Source organism: Furipterus horrens, unplaced genomic scaffold, assembly GCF_987537825.1.
Source record: "Furipterus horrens unplaced genomic scaffold, mFurHor1.1.pri manual_scaffold_8, whole genome shotgun sequence".
Classification (NCBI taxonomy): domain Eukaryota; kingdom Metazoa; phylum Chordata; class Mammalia; order Chiroptera; family Furipteridae; genus Furipterus; species Furipterus horrens.
The window spans coordinates 92,095,286-92,121,508 of NW_028327178.1; the positions used below are offsets into that span (position 1 = coordinate 92,095,286).

General features: G+C 40.2%; 1 protein-coding gene across 1 annotated transcript in view; it reads right to left on the reverse strand.

Moving 5' to 3' along the window:
- PIGU (phosphatidylinositol glycan anchor biosynthesis class U) overlaps positions 1–8,531 on the reverse strand; it is a 91,502-nt gene extending 82,971 nt beyond the window's left edge. Inside the window, exon 1 of the mRNA XM_090286268.1 lies at positions 8,349–8,531. Coding sequence (XP_090142394.1) covers positions 8,349–8,478 — 130 coding nt within the window. The 5' untranslated portion in view covers positions 8,479–8,531. The remainder of the gene's footprint in view (positions 1–8,348) is intronic.
- Between the last annotated feature and the right edge of the window lie 17,692 nt (positions 8,532–26,223).

Sequence of the window (26,223 nt, forward strand, 5' to 3'; positions counted from 1 at the left end):
TTACCTTGTCTGGGAAGTACTTTATTTGCCCTTTGATTCTAAATGATAGCTTTGCTGGATAGAGTAATCTACGTTGTAGGTACTTGCTTTTCATCACTTTGAATACTCCTTGCCAGTCCCTTCTTGCCCGCAAAGTTTCTTTTGAGAAATCAGCTGATAGTCTTATAGGCACCACTTTGTAGGTAACTCTCTCCTTTTCTCTTGCTGCTTGTAAGATACTCTCTTTATCTTGAAACTTTGGCATTTTAGTTATGATGTGCCTTGGTATGGTCCTCTTTGAGTCTAGCTTGTTTAGGACTCCCTGTGCTTCCTGGACTTGTGTGTCTATTTTCTTCACCAAATTAGGGAAGTTTTCCTTCATTATTTTTGCAAATAAGTTTTTAATGTCTTGCTCTTCCTATTCTCCTTCTGGCACCCCATGATTCGCATGTTGGCCCTTTTGGAGATGCCCCAGTCTTCTTATACACTCCTTGTTTTTTTGAGTTCTTGTTTCTTCATTCTGCTTTGGTTGAAAGTTCACTTCTTCCTTATTTTCCAAATCATTGATTTGAATCCTGCCTTCCTTCCTTTCCCTATTGGTGCCTTGTGGATTTTTCTTTATTTCACTTAGCCTAGCCTTCATTTCTTCCCTTATGCTTTTGCCATACTCATTGAGTTCTCTGAGCATCCTTATCAGCACTGTTTTGAACTTGGTATCTGATAGGTTGTTGATCTCCATTTCATTTAGCTCTTTTCCTGGAGTTTTGATCTGTTCTTTCATTTGGACCATGCTTCTTTGTTTCCTTGTTTTGGCTCCCTCCCTGTGTTTGTTTCTATGTATTAGGTAGAGCTGCTTTGACTCAGAGTCATGGTAGTGTGGCTTAATGTAGTAGGTGTCCTGTAGGATCCAGTGGCACAGCCTCTCCTATCACCCAATCTGGGTACTCAAGGTGCGCCCTTCATGTGGGCTGAGTACACACTCCTCTTTTAGTGGAGCCTTGGTTGCTATTGGCAGATCAATAGGAGGGATCTACCCAGACCAGTTAGTTGCAAGGACTGGCTATGACCACTAACCACCAACCTTCGCTCTCTGTGGAGGATCCGCTGTGCAGGGGCAGGTGGTGGTGCTCCGACATGGTCTGTAGCTGAGTGTGCTGGTCTTGGGGTTTCCCAGGTGGTGCAGGCCAAGGTCAGCCCCAACCTGCTTTGCCTGGCACACCCTGCCTGAGCTATAAAGCAATCTGAGATGGCTGCTATTTGTGCTGGGCTTGGCGATTCCTAAGCGAAGCCACTGTGAATCTAAGCTGGCTGCTGCTAGTGCTGGGCCTGGGGCTCACTGAAGCCCGCTGTTGCTTGTTTGATAGGATTTAGGAAGTTGTGAAGCATGAGCCAAGACCAGCTATTCATATGGAAAAGAGACTTGGATGGGCTGTTATGTTGGGGGAGGCAGTTTCTGGGGATCTCCAAGGTGGGTCAAACAGTGTTACCAGGTTTAGTCTCAGATATGGCACCAGCTTGCTGGCTCTGTGTGGGGAGGGTTTAGCAAAGTGAAAATGGCCTCTGCTCACCTTGATGTCAGACACTTCAGTTTCTCCCTGTATACCACTGGTGCCTTTCAAGCTGTTAACCTGGTACTGGAGCTCAGAAGGAGTGAGTCTGAGGGGGTGAGCTCATGTTTGGGTTCTTGAAGAGGAACTGCTTGGGGGTCCAGCAGTTTCTTCCATTGACTCAATCCCCACTGGTTTGTGCAGCCAGAAGTTGTGGGAACTTATCTCCCTGGCACTAGAACTCTGGGCTGGGGGGGCCTGGTGTAGGGCTGGGACTCCTCACTCCCAAGATATCCCTCCCAAATTTTTATTCACCACATGTAGGTGTGGGACAAGCCCGTTCCACATCTGCAGCCCTCCTACCAGTCTGACTGGATGTGGTTTCTTTAATTCTGTAGTTGTCAGACTTCCATTCCACTTGATTAATGACAATTCTGAGTGATGGTTGTTCTATATTTTAGTTGTAATTTTGATGTGGTTGTGCGAAGAGGCAAGCCATGTCTGCCTACACCATCATCTTTGGGTAGCCTCCAAATAAATAAAAATCTTTAAAAAAAAAATTATTTTTAAAGAAGAGTATGCTTGCTCAGAATAAGTGGTATCCTTGTATTTCTAGCCCAAAGGGCTCAAGAAACAGTGTCATTCCAGTAGCAATGAACACAACTAACATCCAGATCTTGGTTTCTAAATGATAATCCCCAGTAAAGGAACCAAGTCTCCCTGGAAAAGTGGTTGATTCCAGTGTTAGACCAAGGAAAACACAAGATAATCCTGGCTCCAGAAAGTAATGAAGTACTTAAAAAAAATAAATTTTAAAAAAGGCAGGAGGGAGGTATGTAAAAACAAAAGATGAAGGTATCAACCTAAAAGGCATCCCAATGCCTAAAGATAGAATATTTTGAGCAATGAAATAAATATGGTATGAATTATAATCCAGAGAATAAAAAAAATACCCAGGAGTCCATACTGATATCAATCAATAAGTAAATAAAAACCACTCTTCCTTACAGAAGAATTGCAATTAATAAATGAAGACAGAATGAGAGAAATAGAAAACTCACTATTAGAACACCACAGCAATGACTGCTACAAGCAAGATCAACCTATAAATGTAAAAACTAGTGGGCAAAAACTTAAACAGGATATTTATAGAGCCCCAAAGTATATTCCCAAAATGTGCATTGATTAAAAAGGGAAAATAATAATTTTACAGTGGAGAAACTGGGCAGATACCCTAATTCAATACATGAAGAGGACATCACTTCAATGGGATTCTTCCTCAAAATCCATTATCTCAATCTATGAGATAAGCATTAGACAAACCTAAATTGAGGGGCATTCTACAAAATACCTGAACAATACACTGCAAAAATGTCAAGGACTCAAAAGACAAGGAAAAACTGAGGAACTGTCACAGATCAGAGAAGAATAAGGAGACACAACAAAATGCAACATAAGATCCTCAATCAGCTCCTGGAACAGAAAAAGAACAGTGGGAAAATGGTAAAATCTGAATAACTAGTTTAGTTAATAGTATTATATCGATGATCACTATTACCATGATTATGTGAGATGTTAATATTAGGGGAAGCTGGGAAAAGGATATATGGGATCTGTCTATCTTTGCAAATATTCTCTAAGCCTAAAATTGTTTGAAATAAAAAGCTAAAAAACAAACAAAAAAGTAGAGGTATCCAGTCTCTGGATCCAGCTGCTAATTTGCTGGATATACAGAGAGCACAAGAACATCTTAAACTGTATCATGAATATACAATCAGGAAAATCCAAACTATGGGAAACTACCAGTCAAATGGTCTGGATTCCTCAACAGATAAGGACAGGATGGACAGGAACCTTAAAGATTAAGGAAGGCTTAAAAGACACATAAGAAAACTTATTTTTAGGTCAAGACTAAGCTAGTGTCTAAGGATGCTCATTTGGGGAATAATAATAATAATAATAAAATAAAGCAAAGACTTCATTACCATAAGAGTCAGAATAATGGTTACTTATGAGAGGGGTGAGGGGACTGTGATTGAGATGGGGCCTATGGGAAGGCCTCTGGAGTGAATGCCGAAGTTCTGATTCTCGACTTGGATGACAGTCACAAAAGTGTCTGCCTTATAATTCACTTGATAGTGAATTATATACACTACCATACACTGTTGTGTGTGGTTTACTAATTCTGTTATATTTAGCAATAAAAGGTGTGTGTGTGTGTGTGTGTGTGTGTGTTTTAAAGTAGTGCTATCAGAAGTGTTCCTCCTAACCCTGACTCTCACAGCTTCATTGGAGGTGGGTCTCTAAATAAGCACTAAGAGCTTGGACTCTACTCTGAACTCAAGAAGCTAAGCCCATACTGATACCGAATCTTTAGGTCAAAGACTGAGGAAATACCAAAATATGACAGAAGATTCCAAGATTTCTACACAACGTAGTATAGAATGAACTCTAGTGAACAGCCATGCCTAAAGATTGCCAGCTATCCACATAAAACATTATTATCTATGCGACATTGGGCAAGTGACAATATCTCTGTGCTTCAATTTTCTCATCTATAAAATAGGGCTAACAATAGCATTTACATCAAGGGGCCATTGTAGAGATTAAATTAAGTTTTTTAACATACCTTAAGTGCCTAGAACAGTGCCTGGCATGTAGGAAGCATTATAGCAGTGTCAGTTACTTTGTGAACCAAGAAATTTGTGTAAATTTTAGTTTATTTGCATAAATTTTAGCTAGACTATTAAATAAACTAATGAATCTGTAGAAATAAGTGATACAGAAAAGACCCCTTTGCTATTATAACTAATATCTGTTATTTCCACCTGCCTAGCATCAATTTCCCCCACTTCTGATAATAAAATTTGGTTTTCCTATAGGTTACCCACCTCTTCCACAGTTTAGGAGGTTGCCCCTTGTCCAAAGAAGTAAATGTAGATACATGACCCAGACTGACCACAAGAGCTGGGTTAACAATTGGCATATTATTCAAATAAGATCAATTTGACTCAATTCTAAGACTTTTATTGTGCTCATTGAAGAAAAGGTACCCTTTTTCCATTGGAATTGACACTGTGAGGATATAAAAGTCAAAGGCTGTTAGTGGCCAATCTTGTCAATACCTGGCTAGAGCGCTCCTGAATGCAATCAATGCAGAAATGAAACAATATTAGTCCTGATGAGATCAATATGTCTCCAGACCCAGCTAAACCTGAAGTCGGGATCTACCCTTGGATTGTTTAATCATGTAGGCCAGCAAATTTCAACGTTTTTCATTTCATGGCACACATAAACTAATTACAAAAATTCTGCAGCACACACAAAAAATTTTTTTTGACAATCTGACAAAAAAATAGGTATAATTTTGATTCATTCATACCAGGTGGTTATTGTTATGTTGGCTGTTGTCATTTTTTTAATTGACAGTCTCAGGGATAAGAGGTCAGTGCCCTGACTAAACATTCAGGTATTGCATGTTTTAAAATTACTGCAGCATACAAGTTGAAAATCACTGACGTAGACCAGTAAGTTTATTTTTTTATTATAATTTGGACAGTTGTGAGTTGGGATTCTGTCATCTGCACATGAAAGAATTGACAACACACCAACTTAAAACCCTTCACCTATCTGAGGAACCTTCCCCTCCAAGTATACAACTTCTCACTTATTCCCATTAAAAATGAGCCCATGATTACAAACAATCAAAGTCTATTTGGATCCAAGGCCTTTCACCCAAAAAACTGGTCACTCAAAAACTCAAAGTTATGTGAAACCAGAAGGGCTCCTACTTCAATATATTATTGAGTTGGCTAAAAAGTTCATTTTTTCCATATGATGTCTCTAGTAGCACTTAGTTTTCTTTAACTTTATTCAAAACAATTTTGTTAGATTGTATTGTGACAGCTGTCATATCAGAATGCATTAAAAAAAACTGATCAAAATTGATAAATTTTTGTGTAGCCATTTTAATATTGAAGATGGAAGAAAATAAGCATTTCTGGAATATTATGCTTTATTATTTCAAGAAAGGTAAAAATGCAAAAAAAGATTTGTGCAGTGTATGGAGAAGGTGCTATGACTGATCAAATGCATCAAAAGTGGTTTGCAAAGTTTCTTGGCACTATTGACATAGTGGCCAAATAAGTCTTTGCTGTGAGGCTGTCTCATGCATTGGAAGGTGTTTAACAGCACCCCTGGCCTCTACCCACTAGAAACTAGTAGTGGGAGATGGCCAACATACTCAAAATGTCCAAATCAATGAAGTTATTGGTGAAAATAAAAAGTGTGTCCTTTATTTTATGGAAAAAACTAAATGAACTTTTTCGTCAACCCAATAAAATGCCTGCTTTTTAGGGCTCAATACAATCCCTGCTTTTAAAAATATTCTATCTTAAAGCATACTCTGAAGACAGTTATACTTAATAGATGTTGTAGATTCCCCTCAAAACAGAACAATTATCCTGACTTAATCAGATCCAGATGGATGATTACAAAATCTCTTTCTCTAGGTCTGACATTGACCCTAAGATCCAGACCTAAACCTCTGAATAATGTATTATCAACTCACATACACATCAAACGCTGCTATCCTTTCTGACTCACCTATGTCAGACAGTATCACCACCATTCTCATTATTTAAACTAAAAATTTTAGACTTAAGTCATTTTGACTTTCATTATTGGGCTAAGAGCTTCAACATGGATTATTTATTTAATGGAGTACATATAATAATTTCCTGTTTTACAAATGAGAAAGCTGATGTTAGAGATCATACAGACAGTAAGTGGCAGAGGCAGAGAAAGACTCAAACCCTTTTTAAGATCCCAGACCCTGTGCTCCTAATCACCATACAACATTGCTTCATCTTGGATCCTTCACCCTGCCTATTCTATAGCAACCAGATATAACAGTTTCTTTTCTTCAACATTTATTCAACAAGTAACTCTGCAATTACTCTATGACGGGCACAAAGAATTTGGGAATGAAAATAAGTTTTGACCTTCAGGGAGCTCATAGTACAGTGGAGAAACCAAATATAACAAATAATTATTATATAAGGTGAGAAATGCTCTTAACAGAGGCATGTATAAAGTGCTTAGAGAGTAGAGGAAGGAGGGTCTCATACTGCCTTGGGTCTTCTAGTATCCAGAAGAGAGCAAGAATCAAGTTGCTTCAACAAAACAATTCAGTTCAACAAAGAATAATATGTAAATATTATATGTAAAGATATCAAGTCTAAGCTCTTACCATCACATGTATGAATTACTACTACCTTTATTATCATTCATCAACTTGGAAATCTGGGCAAATTATTTAACTTCTCTAAATCTTTGTTTCCTCAACTGTAAAATGGAGAAAATAACATCACCTAACACAGAAAATAACTGGAAGATTAAATGAAACTTATCATAGTCTCTGATATATAGTATTTTTAAAAATCTTAGCTCTAATTATTCCTAAAACACTCATTCATTATGCCACTTCCATTCCAAAATGCCTATGGGATAACACCAAAACTCTAGAATTAAGTGCAAACGCAAGAAGAGGGCTTCTGGGGTGCTGGTAATGTTTTGTTTTGTTTTTTAATCCTCACCTGAGGATACTTTTTTTAAAAAAATTGATTTTAGATAGAGAGGAAGGGGGACAGAGAAAGGGAGAGAGGGAGAGAGAAAGAGAGAAACACGGATGTGAGAGAAACATCAACCATTGCCTCCCATCAGTGCCCCAATCAATTGGGGATGGAACCTAGGTATGTGCCCTAACCAGGAACCCTCAGCCTCTTAGTGTACAAGCAATATTCCAACCAACTGAACCACCCAACCAGGGACAGCAATATTCTGTTTCTTAATCTAGGTGCTGCCTACATGGGCATATAGTTTGTAAAAAATTAATCTCTACACTTATTATATGGGCACTGTCTATATACTGTACTTCAGTTAAAAATTTTTTTTTTCTAAAAAAAATCTTCAAACTGGCCCTAACCGAGAGTTCACCCATTTATCCCTTACGTTGGACATTACACATCTTTCCCATTTCTTGATCCTGTTTACCTTCTGCTACCTGGAACTCCCCTTTCTCTAATCTCCCTTTCCAAACTCTACATTCTTCAAGAGTTAGCTCAAATCCCCTCATCTTTAGGAAATTGGAAAACGAGAGGACACTTTCAAGTCAGAATTCCAAGGAAGAACCTGGACACTGGAAGTACTTTTTATAAATGAGTGTAACTGTTTCTCCCACTGGAAGGATCTGTGGATAACGTCAGCCCAAATTCTGTCTCATTGTAGGAGCTAGTACAGAACAATCTTTAATGAAGATCTTAAATATGAACAGTAGAAAAACTGGTATTGCAAGTCCCAGACTGAGAAGAGGTGTCTAAGCACCTCACATACGTTCCTTGATTAAGCGAGACTGATCCCCTCACCTGGGACCCCTCACACACCATCCCATACCCCAGGGAGCACCACTTGCGATCCCGCGTTAAATTCCACGCCCCTCTCAATTCCCACTCCACCCTGCAAGCCCTTTACGTATGCCGACCCTTCCTCAGACCATGCTCCTGGCTCAGGACGCGAGTGGGACACACCCCCTCAGATCCCCATCCTTCTGGTAATCCGGATCCTTGGGCCCAAAACTCACCATAAAGTCCCACGCCCCCTCCCCTAAGCAGCCGCGTCCTTAGGCCCCGCCCCCCACGCCCTCACTGAGGACTCCAGAGTCAGGCAGAATCTTGAGCTTGCAGCCACTGTCCAGCCTCCCATTCACAGAGACCAGGAGAGCAGAGACCGCATCTGGCCGCCTACTTGAGCCGGTGGCCTCACCTCTCTTCCAAGAGCTCAGTGGGGACACCACCTCCACCCGCTCGGAGATGAACTCGGCCAGACTGGAGCGGAACAAGGCCGCCCGCACTGTTACGGCCACCACCAGCACAAGGGCCAAGGGAGCCGCCATGACAGCTGGGGCGGGCGCGCCGGCAGGGAGGGAAAGGCGAGGCGGAAGAGCCTCGCAACCTGTGCGCCACCTCTGTAGTTCTGCGACTCGGCGCGCCAGGCTGCAGCCGTCGGAGCTGCCAGACAGAGGACTACCGCTCCCAGGGATCCTTGCGGACATGCAGGGCGGGACGACGGAAAGCGGGGCATCTCAAACTTGTTGCAAAAGGTTGGGCGAGGTCGCCTTGAATAGCTAGTGAATTGTAAAAGTACTTGAGTGAAGTGCTGCCGAAAGCGAGCAAGTGAAAGCGGTTATCTTCCTAGGATTGTGAACCCGTTTTAGAGATGTTAGTTTCACTCGTGTATTTTTTTAAGATTTCATTTACTTATTTTTAGAGAGGGAAAGAGAGGAAGAAAGGAGAGAAACATCGATGTGTGAGAGAAATATCGATCAGAGAGAAACATCCATTTGTTGCCTCCCATACGCGCTCCGTAGAGGGATCAAAACGCAACCCAGGCAGGCGCCAGGACGGGAATCCAACAAGCCCAGCGGTTTTTCTTTTGCAGACCACGCCCAACCAACTGAGCTACGGGGCTCAGGGCTAGTGTGTGTTTAATGTTTAAATGCTCACCTCAGGACATGCTTGTTGATTTTAGAGAGAGGGAAAGGGGGTGAGAGCAAGATCTGGTAAGCCCGGGATAGGAAACTGAACCACAACCCAGGCATTACCCAGACGGGGAGTTGAACACAAGACCTTTCGGTGTCCCACACAGGCACCAACCAACTGAGCCACATTGCGCAGGGCTTCCTTTTGTTTTTAAAGAATGTTAAACGTGTATTCATGTATTTACGATTGTGTATTGGACACCAACTATTGCCAGGCACTATATTGAATTCTGAGGATACATTTTGGAAAAGTAAACAGACTTGTTAGCCCTGGGGCCTGGAATGAGTTGTGTAACCTTTCTGTGCCTCAGATCGCTCATCTGAAAAATGTACTGGTTGTTGACTCCTACCAGCCTGCTTGGAACAACTTAAGAATTATTTAAAATTTTGCCAGTCGCTTTTAAACACATCCATTATCAAAAATTAAATTATATAAACTTACAACTAAATACGTTATATTAAAAATAAGATTCCCATCCTGGCTAGTGTGGCTCAGTGGATTGAGCCCCAGCCTGTGAACCAAAGGGTCGCTGGTTCAATTTCCAGTCAGGGCACATGCCTGGCTTGCCTGGCCAGGTCCCCAGCTCAGGGCACTCAAGAGGCAACCACACATTGATATTTCTCGCCCTCCCTTTCTCCTTCCCTTACCCTCTCTATAAAAATAAATAAAATCTTTTTAAATAAAGAAAGAAATAATAAAAATAAGATTCCCTGACTGGATGGCTCAGGTGATTGGGCATCATCCTACAGAAAGTCACTGGCTGGATTCCCAGTCAGGGTACAGGCCTGGGTTGCCTCCTAGGTCCCTTGTTGGGGCGGGTAGGACGCAACCCATCGATGTTTCTCTCCCTCGCTTTCTCCCTCCCCTCCCATCTCTAAAAATAAATAAATAAAATCTTTAAAAATAAATAAAAGATCATTATATCCCAAGGCTCTATACTGGGTGTTAGGGAATATTGCAGTAACAAAATTATAGCTCCTGCTTTTATGGAACTTAGAGAGTAGTTGCAGAGATGTGATCCTCTTAAGAATAACACAAATAAGAGTAAAATCACAAACCATGATAGGAGAAGAAAAGAAGAGGAGCAGGATGCTAGCAGAATGCAAAAATCAGCCCTGAAACTGATAGTTTTCTTGACCAGTGGGAGGAGCAGGTCTCCATTGGAAGCGGGGATCATGAAGGGACAGAAAGAGGCACTCCCACCCTTTGAACCCTGCTCTACCAGGCATTGTGCCATACTTTTAACACACATTAGCTTGTTTAGTCTGTACAACCTTATAGGCTTTTGGGTTTTTATTTCTTTTTTGTAAAGCAAGTACTTGTCTTAAACTGCCTGAGGCATCCACTTCAAAGATGGCTATCCCCATTAAACAGATTGCCAGCCACACAACTAGGTAAGGAGACAGACCACCTCCCCCCACTGTTTTAGACATATTGGTTGATTTTAAATATTTTATTTATCTTTAGAGAGAGGGGAATGGAGGAAGAAAGAGGGGGAGAGCAACATCAATGTGTGGTTGCCTCTCGCATGCCCCCAACTGGGGACCTGGCCTATAACCCAGGCATATACCCTGATGGGGATTTGAACCAACGACCACTTGGTGTGCAGGCTGGTACTCAATCCACTGAGACACACCAGCCAGGGCTGATTTTAATAACTTACTATTTGAGCTACTTGTTTTGTTTTGTTTTTTTCTTCTCTTTTCCAGGGCTTTAAATTCCTGCTTTTTAAATTCATCAATGAAGTGTGAACCCATGTAACCCTAGGCCACCATCCTTGACCCCTCCCAAAAAAAGCGGTACCCCAGGCCTGTGAGCTCACTTGGGTGTGCTCTCTCTTTCTCTCTCTCTCTCTCTTCCCCCTCCTCCCCCTCCCTCCCCACTAACCTTGCTGTACAGCCCCAGGTGTGCTGTGTAATTTTCAGGTCTTGCAGGTCTTATAAGTAATTAACCTTATCTCTTCAAAGTTTCCTGATAGTTATTGGTAAAGGGCACCTTGAAATCATAATGAGACCCATAAGGGCTGGTCCAGCTACAACATTGTAATTGATGGGCTGAGTGAGACCGGTGCAAAACAAGGGTTGGTATTTTCTTTTCATAAAAGGAGGAGACATGTATTACATCAACTTAGGGTAAAGTATATTACATCATGAGAAGTGGAGGAGATTATAATACATAGTGAAGATTGAACAAGATTATGTAATGTAAAATGCTTAGCACATAGCAAGTGCTCAATATACATTGTTAGCTGTTTTATTATTATTTGCATCATCCTAACAAATGACTTATAATTCTTCTTAGGGTAAGGATTGTCTTTGGGAAGAACAGTGATTAGCTACTATGGGTATAAGATGTAACTCAAACCACTGGTTCTTAAATATGAGTGTGCATGGATCGTAGACCTAAATATAAGAGCTGAAGCTATAAAACTGCTAGAAGATAGAAGTAAGTCTCCATGACCCTGGAGGCAATGATTTCTTAGTTATAACACCAAAAGCACAAGCAACAACAGAAGAAATAAATTGGACTTCATCAAAATTAAAAATTTTTGTCCTCCAAAGGACACCATCAAGAAATGAAAAGACAAACCATAAAATGGGAGAGAATATCTGCAAATCGTATATCTGATTAGGGACAATTATTCATAATATATAAAGAATGCTTACAACTCAATAATAAAACAACAAATGACCTGATTAAAAATGGGCAAAGGATTTGAATAGATACATTTCCAAAGAAAATACACAAATGGCCAATAAGCATGTGACAAGATACTCAACATTATTGGTTGTTAAGGAAATATAAATCAAAACCACAATGACATATCACTTCATATCCACTAGGATAGCTACAATAAAAGATAATAACAAGGATGTGGACAAATGGGAACTCTCATAATATTGCTGGTTGGAATGTAAAATGCTATAGTCATTTTGGAAAATAGTTTTGTAGTTCCTCAAAATGTTATACAGAGTTGCCATATGACCCAGCAATTAAATTCCTAGCTATATATTCAAGGGGAATGAAGCGTGATGTCCACATAAAAACTTGTACACATGTTCATAGCTTATTTATAGTTATTTTTCATAATAACCAAAAAGTGGAAGCAACCCAAATGTCCATTTTGTTTGCCATGGGTGTATAAACAAAATATGGTGCATCTATACAATGGACTATAATTGGTCATAAAGAAGAATGAAATATTGATACATGCTACAATATTGATGAACCTTGAAAACATGCTAAGTGAAATAAGCCAGTCACAAAAGACTACATATTGTATAATTCCATTTATATGAAATAGCCAGAATAGGCAAATCTATAGAAACAGAAAGTAGAATAATGTGGTTGCTTAGGGCTTGGCCAGGGGTATGGATAGGGGTACAGAAGGGAATGGGAAATGACTGCTGCACAATTTCTTTTCATACCTGATTCCTTTTCGGAATGATGAAATGTTCTAAAATAATTTTGTGGTAATGGCTTTACAACTGTGAATATACCAAAAATCATTGAACTTTACATTGTAAAAAGGTAATTGTTATGGTATGTGTATTATGTTAATATTTCAAAAATATGACTGAGCATCAGAATCACTAAGGTGATGTATTTTTAAATGTAATTTCCCTAGCTCTGCCCTAGATACTGTGATGCACTAGGTCTGGGATGGAGTCCAGGAACCTGCATTCTTTTTTAAAATAAATATTTTATTGTTGTTCTATTACAATTGTCCTAATTTTCCCCCCTTTGCTCACCTTTGCCCATCTCTTCCTGCCCGCCCCCGCTCCCACAGACAATCCCCACCCTATTGTCCATGTCCGTGGGTCATTCATACATGTTCCTTAACTAGCCCCTTCCCCTTCTTTCCACCCTTATCCCCCTCACCCCTCCCCTCTGGTTGCTGTCAATCTGTTCCTTGTTTCCATGCCTCTGGTTCTATTTTACTCATTCATTTGTTTTGTTCATTAGGTTCCTCTTACAGGTGAGATGATATGGTATTTGTTTTTTGCTGCCTGGCTTATTTCATTTAGCATAATACTCTCCAGTTCCATCCATGCTGTCATGAAAGGTAAGAGTTCTTTCTTTTTGCTGCATAGTATTCCATTGTGTAAATGTACCACAGTTTTTTGATCCTCTCATTTACTAATGGGCACTTAGGCTGTTTCCAGCACTTGGCTATTGTAAATAACACTTCTATGAACATTGGGGTGCACAGGTTCTTTTGAATTGGTGTTTCAGGATTCTTAGGGTATAATCCCAGCAGTGGAATTGCTGGGTCAAAAGGCAGTTCCATTTTTAGTTCTTTGAAGAAATTCCATACCATTTTCAACAGTGGCTGTACCAATCTGCATTCTAACCAACAATGCACTAGGATTCCCTTTTTTCCACATCCCCGCCAGCACAAGGTGTTTGTTGGTTGTTAATGATAGCTCCTCTGACAGGTGTGAGGTGGTATCTCACTGCGTTTTTGGTTTGCATCTCTCTGCTGGCTAGTGATGTTGAGCATCCTTTCATATGTCTGTGAGCCCTCTGTATGGCCTTCTTGGAGAAGTGTCTGTTCAGGTCATTTGCCCATTTTTAAATTGGATTGTCTCTCTTCCTGGTGTTGGGTCATATGAATTCCTTATATATTTTGGATATCAAACCCTTGTCCAAGGTATCATTGGCAAAAATATTTTTCCATACTGTTGGATCCCTTTTCATTTTGATGATGTTTTTCTTTAGCCGTGCAGAAGCTTTTTAATTTGATATATTTAATTTGTTTATTTTTTTCCCTTTATCTCCCTTGCCCTAGGAGATATGTCAGTGAAAATATTGCTGTGTGGGATATCTGAAATTTTACTGCCTGTGTTTTTCTCTAGGACTTCTATGGTGCCATAACTTAAACGCTTAAGTCTTTTATCCGTCTTGAATTTATTCTGGTGTATGGTGTAAGTTGGTGGTCTAGTTTCTTTTTCTTTGCATGTACCAGTCCAGATCTCCCAACACCATTTATTGAAGAGGCTATTTTTACTCCATTTTATGCTCCTGCCCCCTTTGTCAAATATTAACTGACCACAGAGACTTGGGTTTATTTCTGGGCTCTCTATTTTGTTCCATTAATCTTATATGTCTGTCCTTGTTCCAGTACCAGGCTCTTTTGATTACAATGGCCTTGTAGAACAGTTTGATATCAGGTAGTGTGATCCCACCTACTTTGTTCATCTTTCAAGATTGCTGAGGCTATTCAGGGTCGTTTTTGGTTCCATATAAATTTTTGAAATATTTGTCCTAGATTTGTGAAATATGCCATTGATAGTTTAATACAGATTGTGTTGAATCTATAGATTGTTTTAGATAGTATGGACACTTTAATGATGTTAATTCTTCTAATCCAGGAACATGGTATATGCTTCCATTTCTTTGTATCTTCCTTAATGTCTTTCTTCAGTGTTCTATAGTTTTCTGAGTATACATCTTTACCTCCTTGGTTAAGTTTATTCCATGGTACTTTATTTTTCTTGTCACTACAGTAAATGGGATTTTCCCCCTCGTTTCTGTTTCTGGTATTTCATTGTTGGTGTAAAAAATGCCTTTGATTTCTGAATATTGACTTAGTATCCCACTATTTTGCCAAATTCACTTATTAGTTCAAGTAGTTTTTTTTTTGGTGGAGACTATAGGTTTTCTATATACACTATCATCTCATCTACAAATAATGACAGTTTTACTTTTTCCTTTCCAATTTGGATGCCTTTTGTTTCTTTTTCTTGTCTGACCACTGTGGCTAGAACTTCCAATACTATGTAGAATTAAAGTGGTGGAAACGGACATCCTTGTCTTGTTCCCGATCTTAAGGGGAAAGCTGTTAGTTTTTGCCTATTGAATATGATGCTGGCTATAGGTTTCTTATATATGGCCTTTATTGTGCTGAGGTATGCTCCCTCTATTCCCACTTTGCTGAGTGTTTTTATCATACTTTATCAAATGCTTTTTCAGTATCTGTTGATATGAACATATGATTTTTGTCTTTCATTTTATTTATGTTTTGTATTATGTTTATTGATTTGCAAATATTGTACCATCCTCACATTCCTGGGATGAATCCCAGTTGATCATGGTGTATGATCTTTTCAAGGTATTGCTGGATCTGAATTGCCAACATTTTGTTGAGGATTTTAGCATCTATGTTCATCAGAGATATTGGCCTGTAGTTTTCTTTCTTTGTTATGTCTTGACCTGGTTTTGGAATTATGATAATACTGGCCTCATAAAAAGAGTTTGGGAGTCTTCCCTCTTCTTGAATTTTTTTTGGAATAGTTTGAGGAGGATAGGAGTTAGCTCTTCCCTAAATGTTTGGTAAAATTCGCCTGTAAAGCCTTCCGGTTCAGGGCTTTCGTGTGCTGGGAGTTTTTTGATTACTGCTTTAATTTCATGAGTTGTTATTGGTCTATTCAGGCTTTCTGCTTCTTCTTGATTCAGTTTTGGAAGCTTGTATGTTTCTAGAAATTTGTCCATTTTGCCCAGGTTGTCCAATTCCTTGGCATATAGGTGTTCGTAGTAATTCCTTACAATCCTTTGTATTTCTGTGGTGTCCGTTGTAACTTCTCTTTTATTTCTGATTTGATTTATTTGTGTGCTCCCTCTTCTTTTCTTGATCAGTCTGGTTAAAGACTTGTCAATTTTGTTTACCTTTTCAAAGAACCAGCTCCTGGATTTATTGATCCTTTGAATTATTCTTTTAGTCTCTATGTCATTCGATTCTGCTCTGATCTTGATTATTTCCTTCCTTCTAGTCACTCTGGGCTTTGTTTGTTGTTGTTCCTCTAGATGTAGAGCTAGGTTGTTTATTTGAGATTTTACTATCTTTCTTTGTAGGCTTGTAGTGCTATGATCTTCCCTCTTAGGACTGCCTTCGCTGTGTCCCATAGGTTTTGGGCTGTTGTGTGTGTTCATTTTCGTTCGTTTCTAGAAACTTTTTGATTTCTTCCTTGATCTCATTGTTAACCCATTCATTATTTAATAGCATGTTATTCAGTCTCCATGTATTTGAATGTTTTTGAGTTCTTTTCTTGGGACTGGTTTCTAGTTTCAAGCCACTGTGATCCGAGAAGATGCTTGATATAATTTCAGTTTTCTTGAATTTGTTGAAGCTTGTTTTGTGTCCTACCATGTGGTCTATCTTTGAAAATGTTCCATGCACAATTGAAAAGAATATATTTTGCTTCTTTGAGGTGAAAGGTTCTGTATGTATCAGTTAAGTCCATTTGATCTAGAGTGTTGGAACCTGCATTCTTAATTTCTCCAATTTATTTGGATGATGGTGGTTCAGGAACCATGCTTTGGAAAACATCACCCTGGAGGCGTAGCTATCCAGAAGCATATGCAACAAAAAGATGAAAATATTAATGAGATCTAGCATGAGTGTTTACTATGTGCTAAGTATTATTTTGGACAATTTACCTGTTTTATCTCATTTAAAATATATACTGTTATGGATACTATAATTTCTCTGTGGCTATATGTACATGAGGAAACCAAGACATCAAGAGATTCAGTTATTTGTCTAAGGTCACACAGCTAGGAAATGGCATAACAAGGATCTGAATGGTAGCTCCAGACATTGTGGTTAGGTTGCTCTGCCTGAGAAAATAAGGAGAGTTGGGGTTGTGTTGGGCTGGGTTGGGTTGGGTTGCTTTGTTGTAGCTGAGAAGGAGGAGTAGAGAACTGAAAGGAGGAAGGTAATAAAGGAAGAAGCAAAGTGATTTTCTTCCCTGAGAAATCAGAGATCCCAGATGATATGTGGCTTACCTAGGAGGAAGAAAAATTGAGGCTCTAAGATATTAAGTAACCAGCTCAAGCCACATACCTGGACACTTTTTCCTTTAGCATTTATTGAACACCTACTGTTGCCAGGTCTGTGCCAAGCTGTGGACATACAATCTATCCAGTACATTTCTTTTACTCCAAATAGCAAACTGATTATGGCCGTCCTTAAATAAAGGAAATTCACTAGGAGGCTATAACGGAACTCACAGGACCAAAAACATGACTGGAAATAGTCAGGACCCAGGTAGGCAACAACACAGAGCAGGGTAGCAGGAACCCCTCTCAGGTCAACCAGGTGCTACCAATGGAATGAATGAATTCCAATTAGTGTTTTTTTTAAGGCATTTAAAAAAATATTTTTATTTTTAGAGATAGGGGAAGGGAGGGAGAAAGAGAGGGAGAGAAACATCAATGTGCAAGAGATATATCAAATGGCTGCCTTTCGCACACCCCCAAAACCCAGGCATATGCCCTGACCAGGAATTGAACCAGTGACCCTTATGTTCGCAGGCTGGCACTCAGTCCACTGAGAAACACCAGCCAGGTCTCCAATTAGTTTAGAATTGTCTCGCATCATCCATTCAGGAGTCAAAGTGCTTAGAAAGAACATGAGATTGATTAAGGTGAGGTCATATATCTGCCATACCTGCTGTGTGAAGGAGAGCAAAAGAAAAGGGTCTGTGAAAAGTTGACTGATGAATATATTATTCTTGCCTTAGGACAGCACACCCTAAAAGCAATTGGGTGAAGTTAACTGAGTGAAGGCTAGAGTGATTGGATTCTAGATGGAGGGGGAAAAATGGCAAATATCTACTAATAATGATAGTGAGATAGCGATAAAATAGAAGAAGTAAAACAATTGAGGTTGTGATAAGGCCAATGAAGGCAATGGAGCAGGTGCAATGATAATGAATAATGAAAGACCTACTATAGACTGGATTGGGTGGTCAATATCACTGCCTGAGGAGGTAGTATTTAAGAAGAGACAATGGATAAGAAGGAGCCATTGGCAATGGTGAGCAGTGTGTATAGAGATGAGGAGATTGAGGTTACAATTACCTTGCAATGTGGGAGGCCAGTGTGGAATGAAATGAACAAGAGCTGAGACTGGAGAAGTAGGCAAGGGACAAATGGCCTTTGAGGATCGTTGGGCTAAGTTGGATTTTATTCTAAGAGTAATGGGAAGTCCACTAAATGGTTTTAAGTAGAGTAGGAACAGGACCACGATTTAGAATTTAAAAACATCCCTCTGGCTTCTGAGTGAAGAATGGATTGGAAGAAGCAAAGTTGACAGCAAGACCAGCAAGGAAGCTGCTTCAATCAACCAGGTGAAAGAAGATGGTAGCAGACAGAAGTGGATGGACTTGAGATATTTTGGTGGGAGCACTGTTCACTTGTTTCCCAAATCCCCAGCATTGTCCCCAGCATTCAGACTTCAGCTACTGAAGGTCCAAAAGGCAGTTCTCCTGAGACTTCATTTACAAAAATTTTTATATTTTTTATTGATTTTTTTTTTAAGAAATGAGAGAGAGAGAGAGAGAAACATTGATGTGAGACAGTAACATCAATCAGTTGCCTCCCATATACACCCTAGCTGAGAATCGAGCCCACAACCCAGGCATGTGCTCTGACCAGGAATCGAACCTGCAACATTTTGGTGCACAGGAAGATGCTCTAACCAACTGGGCCACCCAGCCAGGATCATTAACAAAAAATTGTGAGACAGAAACTTAAAGCAACAATCTCAGATTGATGAGTATAAGAAATCTTTAAATATAACTGGAGGCTTTTTTCCTCCCTGGTTGCCTGATGACCAGCCATCATTATGAATGACACGAGTAACCAGTGAGGAAAGAAAGTTTATGATATATCAACTGTTTCCACAGAAACAAATGGTCACAGAGGTCCTTTATCCTGGGAAGACAACAGTACCTAAGTCAGAAATTTGAGAAAAACTAACCAAACTGTCTGAAAATACATCAGAAAATTATCTTTGTCTTCAGATTTGAACCCACTTTGGTGGTGGCAAAACAATAGACGTTGATAAAATTTACAATTTCTTGGATTTTACAAAGCAAAATCAACCCAACATAGATTTGAAAAATATGACCTGGGTAAGAAGAAAACAACAACAACAACAGAAAAAAATCTACAAAAGAAACACAAGAACAGAGTAGAAAAAGTCAGGGTTGCTATAAAAGCCAAAAAAAAAAAAAAAAAAAAAAGGATTAAAGATACAGCATTGGCTTGATCTGCAGATTTTTAAATCAACTGACAATAAATTATACAAAAAGTTAAAAATAGCCCTGGCCAGTGTGGCTCAGTTGGTTAGAGCATTGTCCTGTAAACCAAAAGGTCATGGTTTGATTTCCAGTTAGGGCACATGCATAGGTTGTGGGTTCAGTCCCCGGACAGGGTGCATACAAGGCAACCAATCAATGTTTCTCTTTCACATCGATGTTTCTCTCCTTCTTTTTCTCCCTTTCTGCCCTCTCTCTAAAATCAGTAAGCATGTCTTCGCGTGAAGATTAAAATAAATAAATAAATAAGATGACAAATGGAGGTGAGTGGAAGTCAGTGGCATGTAGGAAAAAATAATTAAAAGCATCTTAAGATTGAAAAAGTAGGGAAGGCCTGATCTAGTCCAATGTACAGATTGGGAAACTAAGGCCTAGAAAGAAGCACCGACCTAGGATCATACAGCAAGTGAGTGGTGGCACAGGGCCCAGAAAATACCTTTAACTTCTTCATTAGCTGCCTCTTGTTCCTGGGTTGCATCTCTGGTGAGGCCCACTGGGAGGCCCACAGAAGATCCCTCCTCAACCCTCAAGTCCAAGTATTGTAAGGACCCAAATGAACCAGAGATCTGGCCTTACAAGTACCCTGAGGACAGGTGCCTTGGCATAACCATTCCCCTACACTAGCATGTGGACAGAGAGCCTGTCAAGAATTAGGCCAACTACTGTACTAGGGAGTATTTTGAAGAAATTAGAAAAGACTGGATCTTAGTTCCACATTTGAGCCACTGGATCAAGCCTTGCCTGAAGGCAATTACTGCTGAACATTTCAACCAAATTCCTTTTTTAGTTTAATCCAGTTTGAGTTGGGTCTTTAGTTACTTGCAACCAAAAGTTCTTAACCAATACAACAGGAGATGGAACTCAGGCTCCCAAAGGACTCTAGTGTATATCCCTGGTTTCAAGTACCATTGATATGTTGATGGCTCTCAGATCTTTACTTCCAGCCCAGATTTCTCTTGTTAAAATACAGACATATATATTCAATAAACTGCTTCTTAGACATTGCCAACTGGATATCCTAAAACCACCTTAAATTCCAAATATCTAAAACTGAGCTCAGGATCTTTCTTCCAGCAACTTATTCTTTCTCCTTAATTCCTTATTCTGTGAATGGTACCACTGATCTTTAAGATGCTCAGTGAAAAACCTGGGAATCAGTCTTGATATCTCCCACTTCCCCATTCTTTGTATACAATCCACCTTCAAACTTTGACCTAAATATTAGTCAAATCCACCTACTCCTCTCCATTTTCACTGCCACCACCTTGATCTAAGCCACCATGATTTCTCACCTAGATGTTTACCAGGTGACTAGTCTCCTGCTGCCACTCTTTATTCTCGACCCATTCTCTATCATTGGTGAATGAGTGAATGAATGAATGAATGAACGAACTTTACTAACCTCTCATTTAAAATCCTTCACTGGCTTTCCTTTGCACGTCCTTAAGATAGCTTGTAAGGGCCAGCATGATCTGTCTCCTTACCTACCTGCATTGCCTCTTCCCCCACTTTCCTGCCCTATTTGCACCTGAGAAAATAAATTACCAATAGTCATTCCCTTGGTGCATTCTACTTTGTACACCCCACTGGCTACTCCCAACACCATCTGTCCTCATTTGGCACAGTCCTACATATTCTTCAAAGACAATTCTTAAAGTTTTCTTCTTTAGGAAGACTTTGATTCTATCAGGGAGTCAGTTCTTTCTCTAAGATCCCAAAGCATTTAGCAGCTACTTCTATCCTGCACTTAATGATCCTCATCATCATCGGCAGCCGTCCGTCTCGAGAGACGATGGTGTAGCTTCTTAAGAGTCTATCTGCACCGCCGAGAATGGCTGTGTTACAGAAACAGGGGAGTCCAAAAATCCCCAGAGTTTGCTGCTGGGGGATGGGGAGAAGTAAGCAGCTTTTCAAATGCTTCCACATGCCTGAGGCTGGTGGCTAGTGTCTTTCTTATGCAAATGGCTTTAATGCATCCAAAGCCTCAGGCAGATGGGAGGAGTCTTGAACCAGGGGATGGTATGGAAAGCACACAGAGCCTACGTAAGGTTCTGTGAATGGTCAGAACTGTTTGCAACGCCCACTGCGTCAGATGACGCAGTCAGGGATATATAAGCAGCTGCAGACATTTTAGCTGGGACGCTCTCTGAGACTCTCGCTCTCTGACTCGGGCTCTCACTCGCGCTCTGGCTCTGGCGCTCTGACTCTCTCTCACTCGCGCGCTCGCGCTCGCTCTCGCTCTCTCGCTCTCTCGTGTGCTCCCTCCACGTGGCTTGGTGGGGGGGCCTTCTCCATGTGGCTTGGTGAAGGGGCCTTCTCCATGTGGCTTGGAGAAGGGGTCTCCAGGCTGCGTTAAGAGGCTCTCGCCATGCGGTTTTGAGAAGGAAAGGAGATCCGCACAGTTTGCAGGAAGAAGACAGTTTGCAAGGAGGCTGAGAATCCAGGTGGTCCTGCATTGAGAGCTGGAGGGCACCACAGCACAGAAAGGACCTCCCCAATCAGATTGAATGATTGGCAGCTGCTGGTAAAGCTGAACTGTGTTGGGAAAGTAGGGAAACAGTTTCTCTGACTTCCCTAAAACTAGCCTGGTTTGGAAGTGGGGGAGGCAAGGATATGTGTTTGTGGGTATTTTAAAGAGCATAAGACTTAACAACAGAAATCTGCAAATAACTAAATCTATATAACTGTTAAATAAACAATTCTTTTTCTTTTCACCAAACTCTGGTATTGAGAGTTATAATTTTGGCGGCGGGCAATCGGGCCCCTAACTAAAGAGCCCGTGGGTTTGTTTTCAACTGGAGCAGCCCAGGGGTTCTGTAACAGCTGTGCAGTCCGACTCGGGAGTGACATGGTATCTGTCTCCTCCCGTGTTGAATCGACATCTTGCGATGACGCTGAAGCTACAGAGCCTGGGCAGGGTAATATGGAGGGTCTGCTGTTGCCCATGCAGCAGACCCCCCCTCTCTTCGCAGCTGAAGGGTCCAAGGGAAAGACAGAGTCAATACAGCTTGGGTTCAGGTGCGCCGCAGGAGTTGCCGGTGTTGACTACAACGTCAAACCGCCTTAGGGACTCCGGCTCCGGATTTTCTGTCGGGGTTTACTCCCTTAGCCCTTCCCCTGAAGAGGTATGCCGCAAGGCAGCGGAGGTTTTTTGGAGTCAGAGTTTTCCTTCTCTGATGTACCCTGACTGGAAGATCGAACCAGCGACACTTAGCTCGCAGGCAGACGCTCAATCCACTTAATGATCACTATCTGATAATTCTGTTATCTGAAGTAATTGGGAGTCTGATTCTTTTGTTCCTTGTGTCTGCTGAATCTTACTCCTGGTGAATTGTTTCCTTGTGTATTTCATCAGTTTTTTCTTTGCAGATAAATGTTTGGAAGGACTTTAGGATTTCTGTGTAACCTACTGTGGGGGGTGGGTAGACCCAGAGAGGATTTGCATTTGTTTTTGCTAGGCATCTGAGAAAGAGTTTTGGAGTAGGTCTCCTTTTATGTTAATTTCATAGCCTCAATGATTCCCAGCCATGCAGCTGATGTAAATATGAACACTGGACACATTAAGGGCAGGCATGTGGTTTCAAATTCTCAGGAAACAGTGTCTTTACCCCACCTAAAGACAGAATCAAGACAGACACAAGGATTTTTTGTCTCCTGTGCTAGTAGTCAGATGTTTGTTTATTTCCCCCTAGCCTACTCTTTCACTATCAAGGGTCTCAGTTCCAACCTCAAATTTCACATAAGCCCAAGACTTCACCTCCCCAATTGTCTGTTAAAACCCCAACTATTGCAGAACCAGTTGTGCATTTAAAAGGATGTTTATTGTTTTTATTTCCTGCATTTCCATGTGTTATATAGCAGGAAGTTCCAGATATTTTCAGAAAAGGAAGTCCAACTCAATAGTTAGCAGACAGAATTGTCACTGTCTGTTTACTTATCTATTTTCTCCATGAGTATCAAGGCTCTGAAAGGACAGGATATGGATCTGACTCATCTCTGGGTCAAGACACCCAGCCCTAGACCTGTCACAGAGTAAATGCTCAGTGTGTTTGTTGACACCAAACCTTCACTCAGACAATTCTACGGATGGGGAGCTCACTTTCTCCCAAAGTAGCCTTTCCTTTGGAAAGGGTTGTGTTACCTGGGTGACCACCTAGCTAATGGGGGACAGCCTGCCCCTCATTTGTGTTCATTCTTCTCAATACTCAGCTTGTCCACTCAGATTCTGCAGGTGGGGGCTGGGGAGGCAGTGTCTCAGGACCTGGATGATCCCAGTGATAACTAGGACTCTGAATTTTAATTCAAAAGGAAATACATGGACCAGTCTTTTATAATCTATTTATTTTTTATTGATTGGTTTTAGAGAGAGAGGAAGGAAGAGTGAGGGAGAGAAAGAAACATCAGTTTGTTGTTCCACTTATTTATGCAATCTTTGGTTGATTCTTGTATGTGCTCTGACCTGGGATTGAACCCCCAACTTTGGCATATTGGGATGATGCTCTAACCAACTGAGCTACCCTACCAGGGCAGGCTAGTTCTAAATGTAAACCTAAAGTTCTTATGCACCATTAGTAGAAATCTAAACTGACACAATAATTTGGGAGAACAATTCAACAGCATCTATGTAAATTTGAAATATGTATACTTGTCATCTTGCAGTTCACATCTCTGAATCTATTCTCTTCATACAATAGTCACTGAAGCATTGTTCGTGATAGCAAAAAATTGAAAACCACCCAAATGTCCATCAGTAAGGTATCAACTAAATAAGCTATCTACAGCCATAAAATGGGAAACTGTAAGACAGTTTTTATTTTTATGAGGTAGATCTACATGTACTGACATAGGTAGAACTCCAAGTCACACGGGTGAGGGAAAATGGGAACCTTAAGGACAGAGCATATAATATAATATATTTATATAGAAAGCAACAAACAAACCTATAAGCAGTATAAATTGTTACATTCTGGAAGCTATTTGGCAATATCTATCAACTTTTACATTGCTACTTAAACTTTTTAGATAATCTCAACCAACTAATTCCCTCTAATAGATATTCATCTTGCAAAGAAATATTAATTGAAGCATTGTCTGTAGTAATAAAATATTGGAAACAACCTTTCTTTTATTGGGAGACTGGTAAATATCATGCATACATACAATGTGATACAATGCAGGTGTAAAAAATAATGAGGCTTTTCTCCATACTAATAAAGATCTGCAAGATATGCTGAAGAGTAAAAACAACATAAAAAAATAAAAAATAAAAAGGGAGGGGCATAACAGTATCTTTGTATCTGGGCAAAAATACATATATGTAGATATGCATTGGATATTAAAAGCACAGAATATCTTTGGAAGGAATCACAGGAAGCTGGAGTTGGTAGTTACCTCTAGGGAGGAGACCAAATAGCTGGGAACTGGGGAGAGAGGTACACCTCCTTTTCACTGTATTTTCTACTGAACCTTTGGAATTTTGAACTATGTATCTGTAACTAAGTAAATTTTTAAAAAATTAAAGCATACTTCTAAGCCTAGAAGCAAAGTAAGCCCAATGAAGCAAAATACTTTCAATATGTATATCCATATGTTGTGTCAAAAAGGAAAGAAAGATACATTCCAAATTAGGGGCGGTGGTGGAAGGTCTCTGGGATTGAATGAGGGAGTCAAGGGTGAACTTAACTTTATCTTGATTGCATTTTCTGTTTATAACTTTTTTAGAAATTACAAGGGTTGCTTGGGTTTTATACAATTATTTATGTAAATTGTTGCATCCTTTAATACATTTTAATTTTTAAAAACAGACTTTAGGTAAATAGAATTACAACCACCCCCAGGAAAAGGAGTGAGGCTGATTTTCCTTCTGAAAGAAGGATATGTCATGCCCTGTGTCCCAGAATCCTTTGTCCCACCTGCTTCACCCAAGGACACCCTGGCTCAGAAGGAGGCACCTGGACTACTCCTGGCATCATTCCAAAGAGCCTCACCTGTCACCTCTTACCTACTTGGCTCCTTGTCCCTAGTATTCTGGGCTGAGAACTAGAGCCAATTGGCTGTAGGGTCATATTTCCAGAGGTCCTCATGGATGTGAGGTTGAGCAAGGCCAGTCCAGAAAAATTGGGACAGCTGGCTCTGACCTCTTACCTCGCTCTGTTCAGCCTCTTCAATGGCCCACCACCCTTTCCCCCACCTCCCAAAATGTATTTCTCTCAGTCCATTCAGTGGAGTGAGGTCATCTGAAGAACCCATCCAAGTAGATATGTAGGAATTTAGTAATGACCTCTGGAGTAAGGAGGATAGCATTTATATCCCAGTCTGTCATTTAGTAGTTGTCAAACCTTGGGCAGATAACTCAAACTCTCTGTGCCTCAGTTTCCAAATCTGCAAGATATGGATAATAAGAGCAGCCTCCTCACAGAATTCATTGTGAAACTATTGAGATTACATGAAAAACATTTAGAACACCTCCTGGAACATAGGAAGCAATCAATGAATATTAGCCATAATTATTAACACTTGTGCAAATACTTTTGCTAAGTACAGAAGTAAAAAGCTTTGAAGGCCCGTGAAGAAGAAAAATTAAATCTGGCAAGTCAATAAATCACCTGGATATAGAGCAAGGAGGCATTAGTCACTAGCTTTCTAATCCGAATAGGTCAGGAACAGTTGTTATGGCAGAGGAAGTTCTTGAACAAAAAGTCTAAGGAAAATGATGTTCTAATAAAAAACTGTGACAACTTCATTTCAAAGATGGAAAACATCTGACCTGGAAGTTATGAACTGCTGACTTTGCCCTTCTCAAATGAGTTGGCCAATGTTGATTTTGTGCATGTAGGTCAGTGGCCATATTGTACTTTCTCAACTAAATTGAGTAATTATATTTCAGTGTTGCCTTTTTATTATTTTTAAACCAACTTTGTTGAAGTGTAATGAGTTTTGACAAATATATACACCCAAGTAACCAATCCTGCTATCGAAATATTGAACATTTCT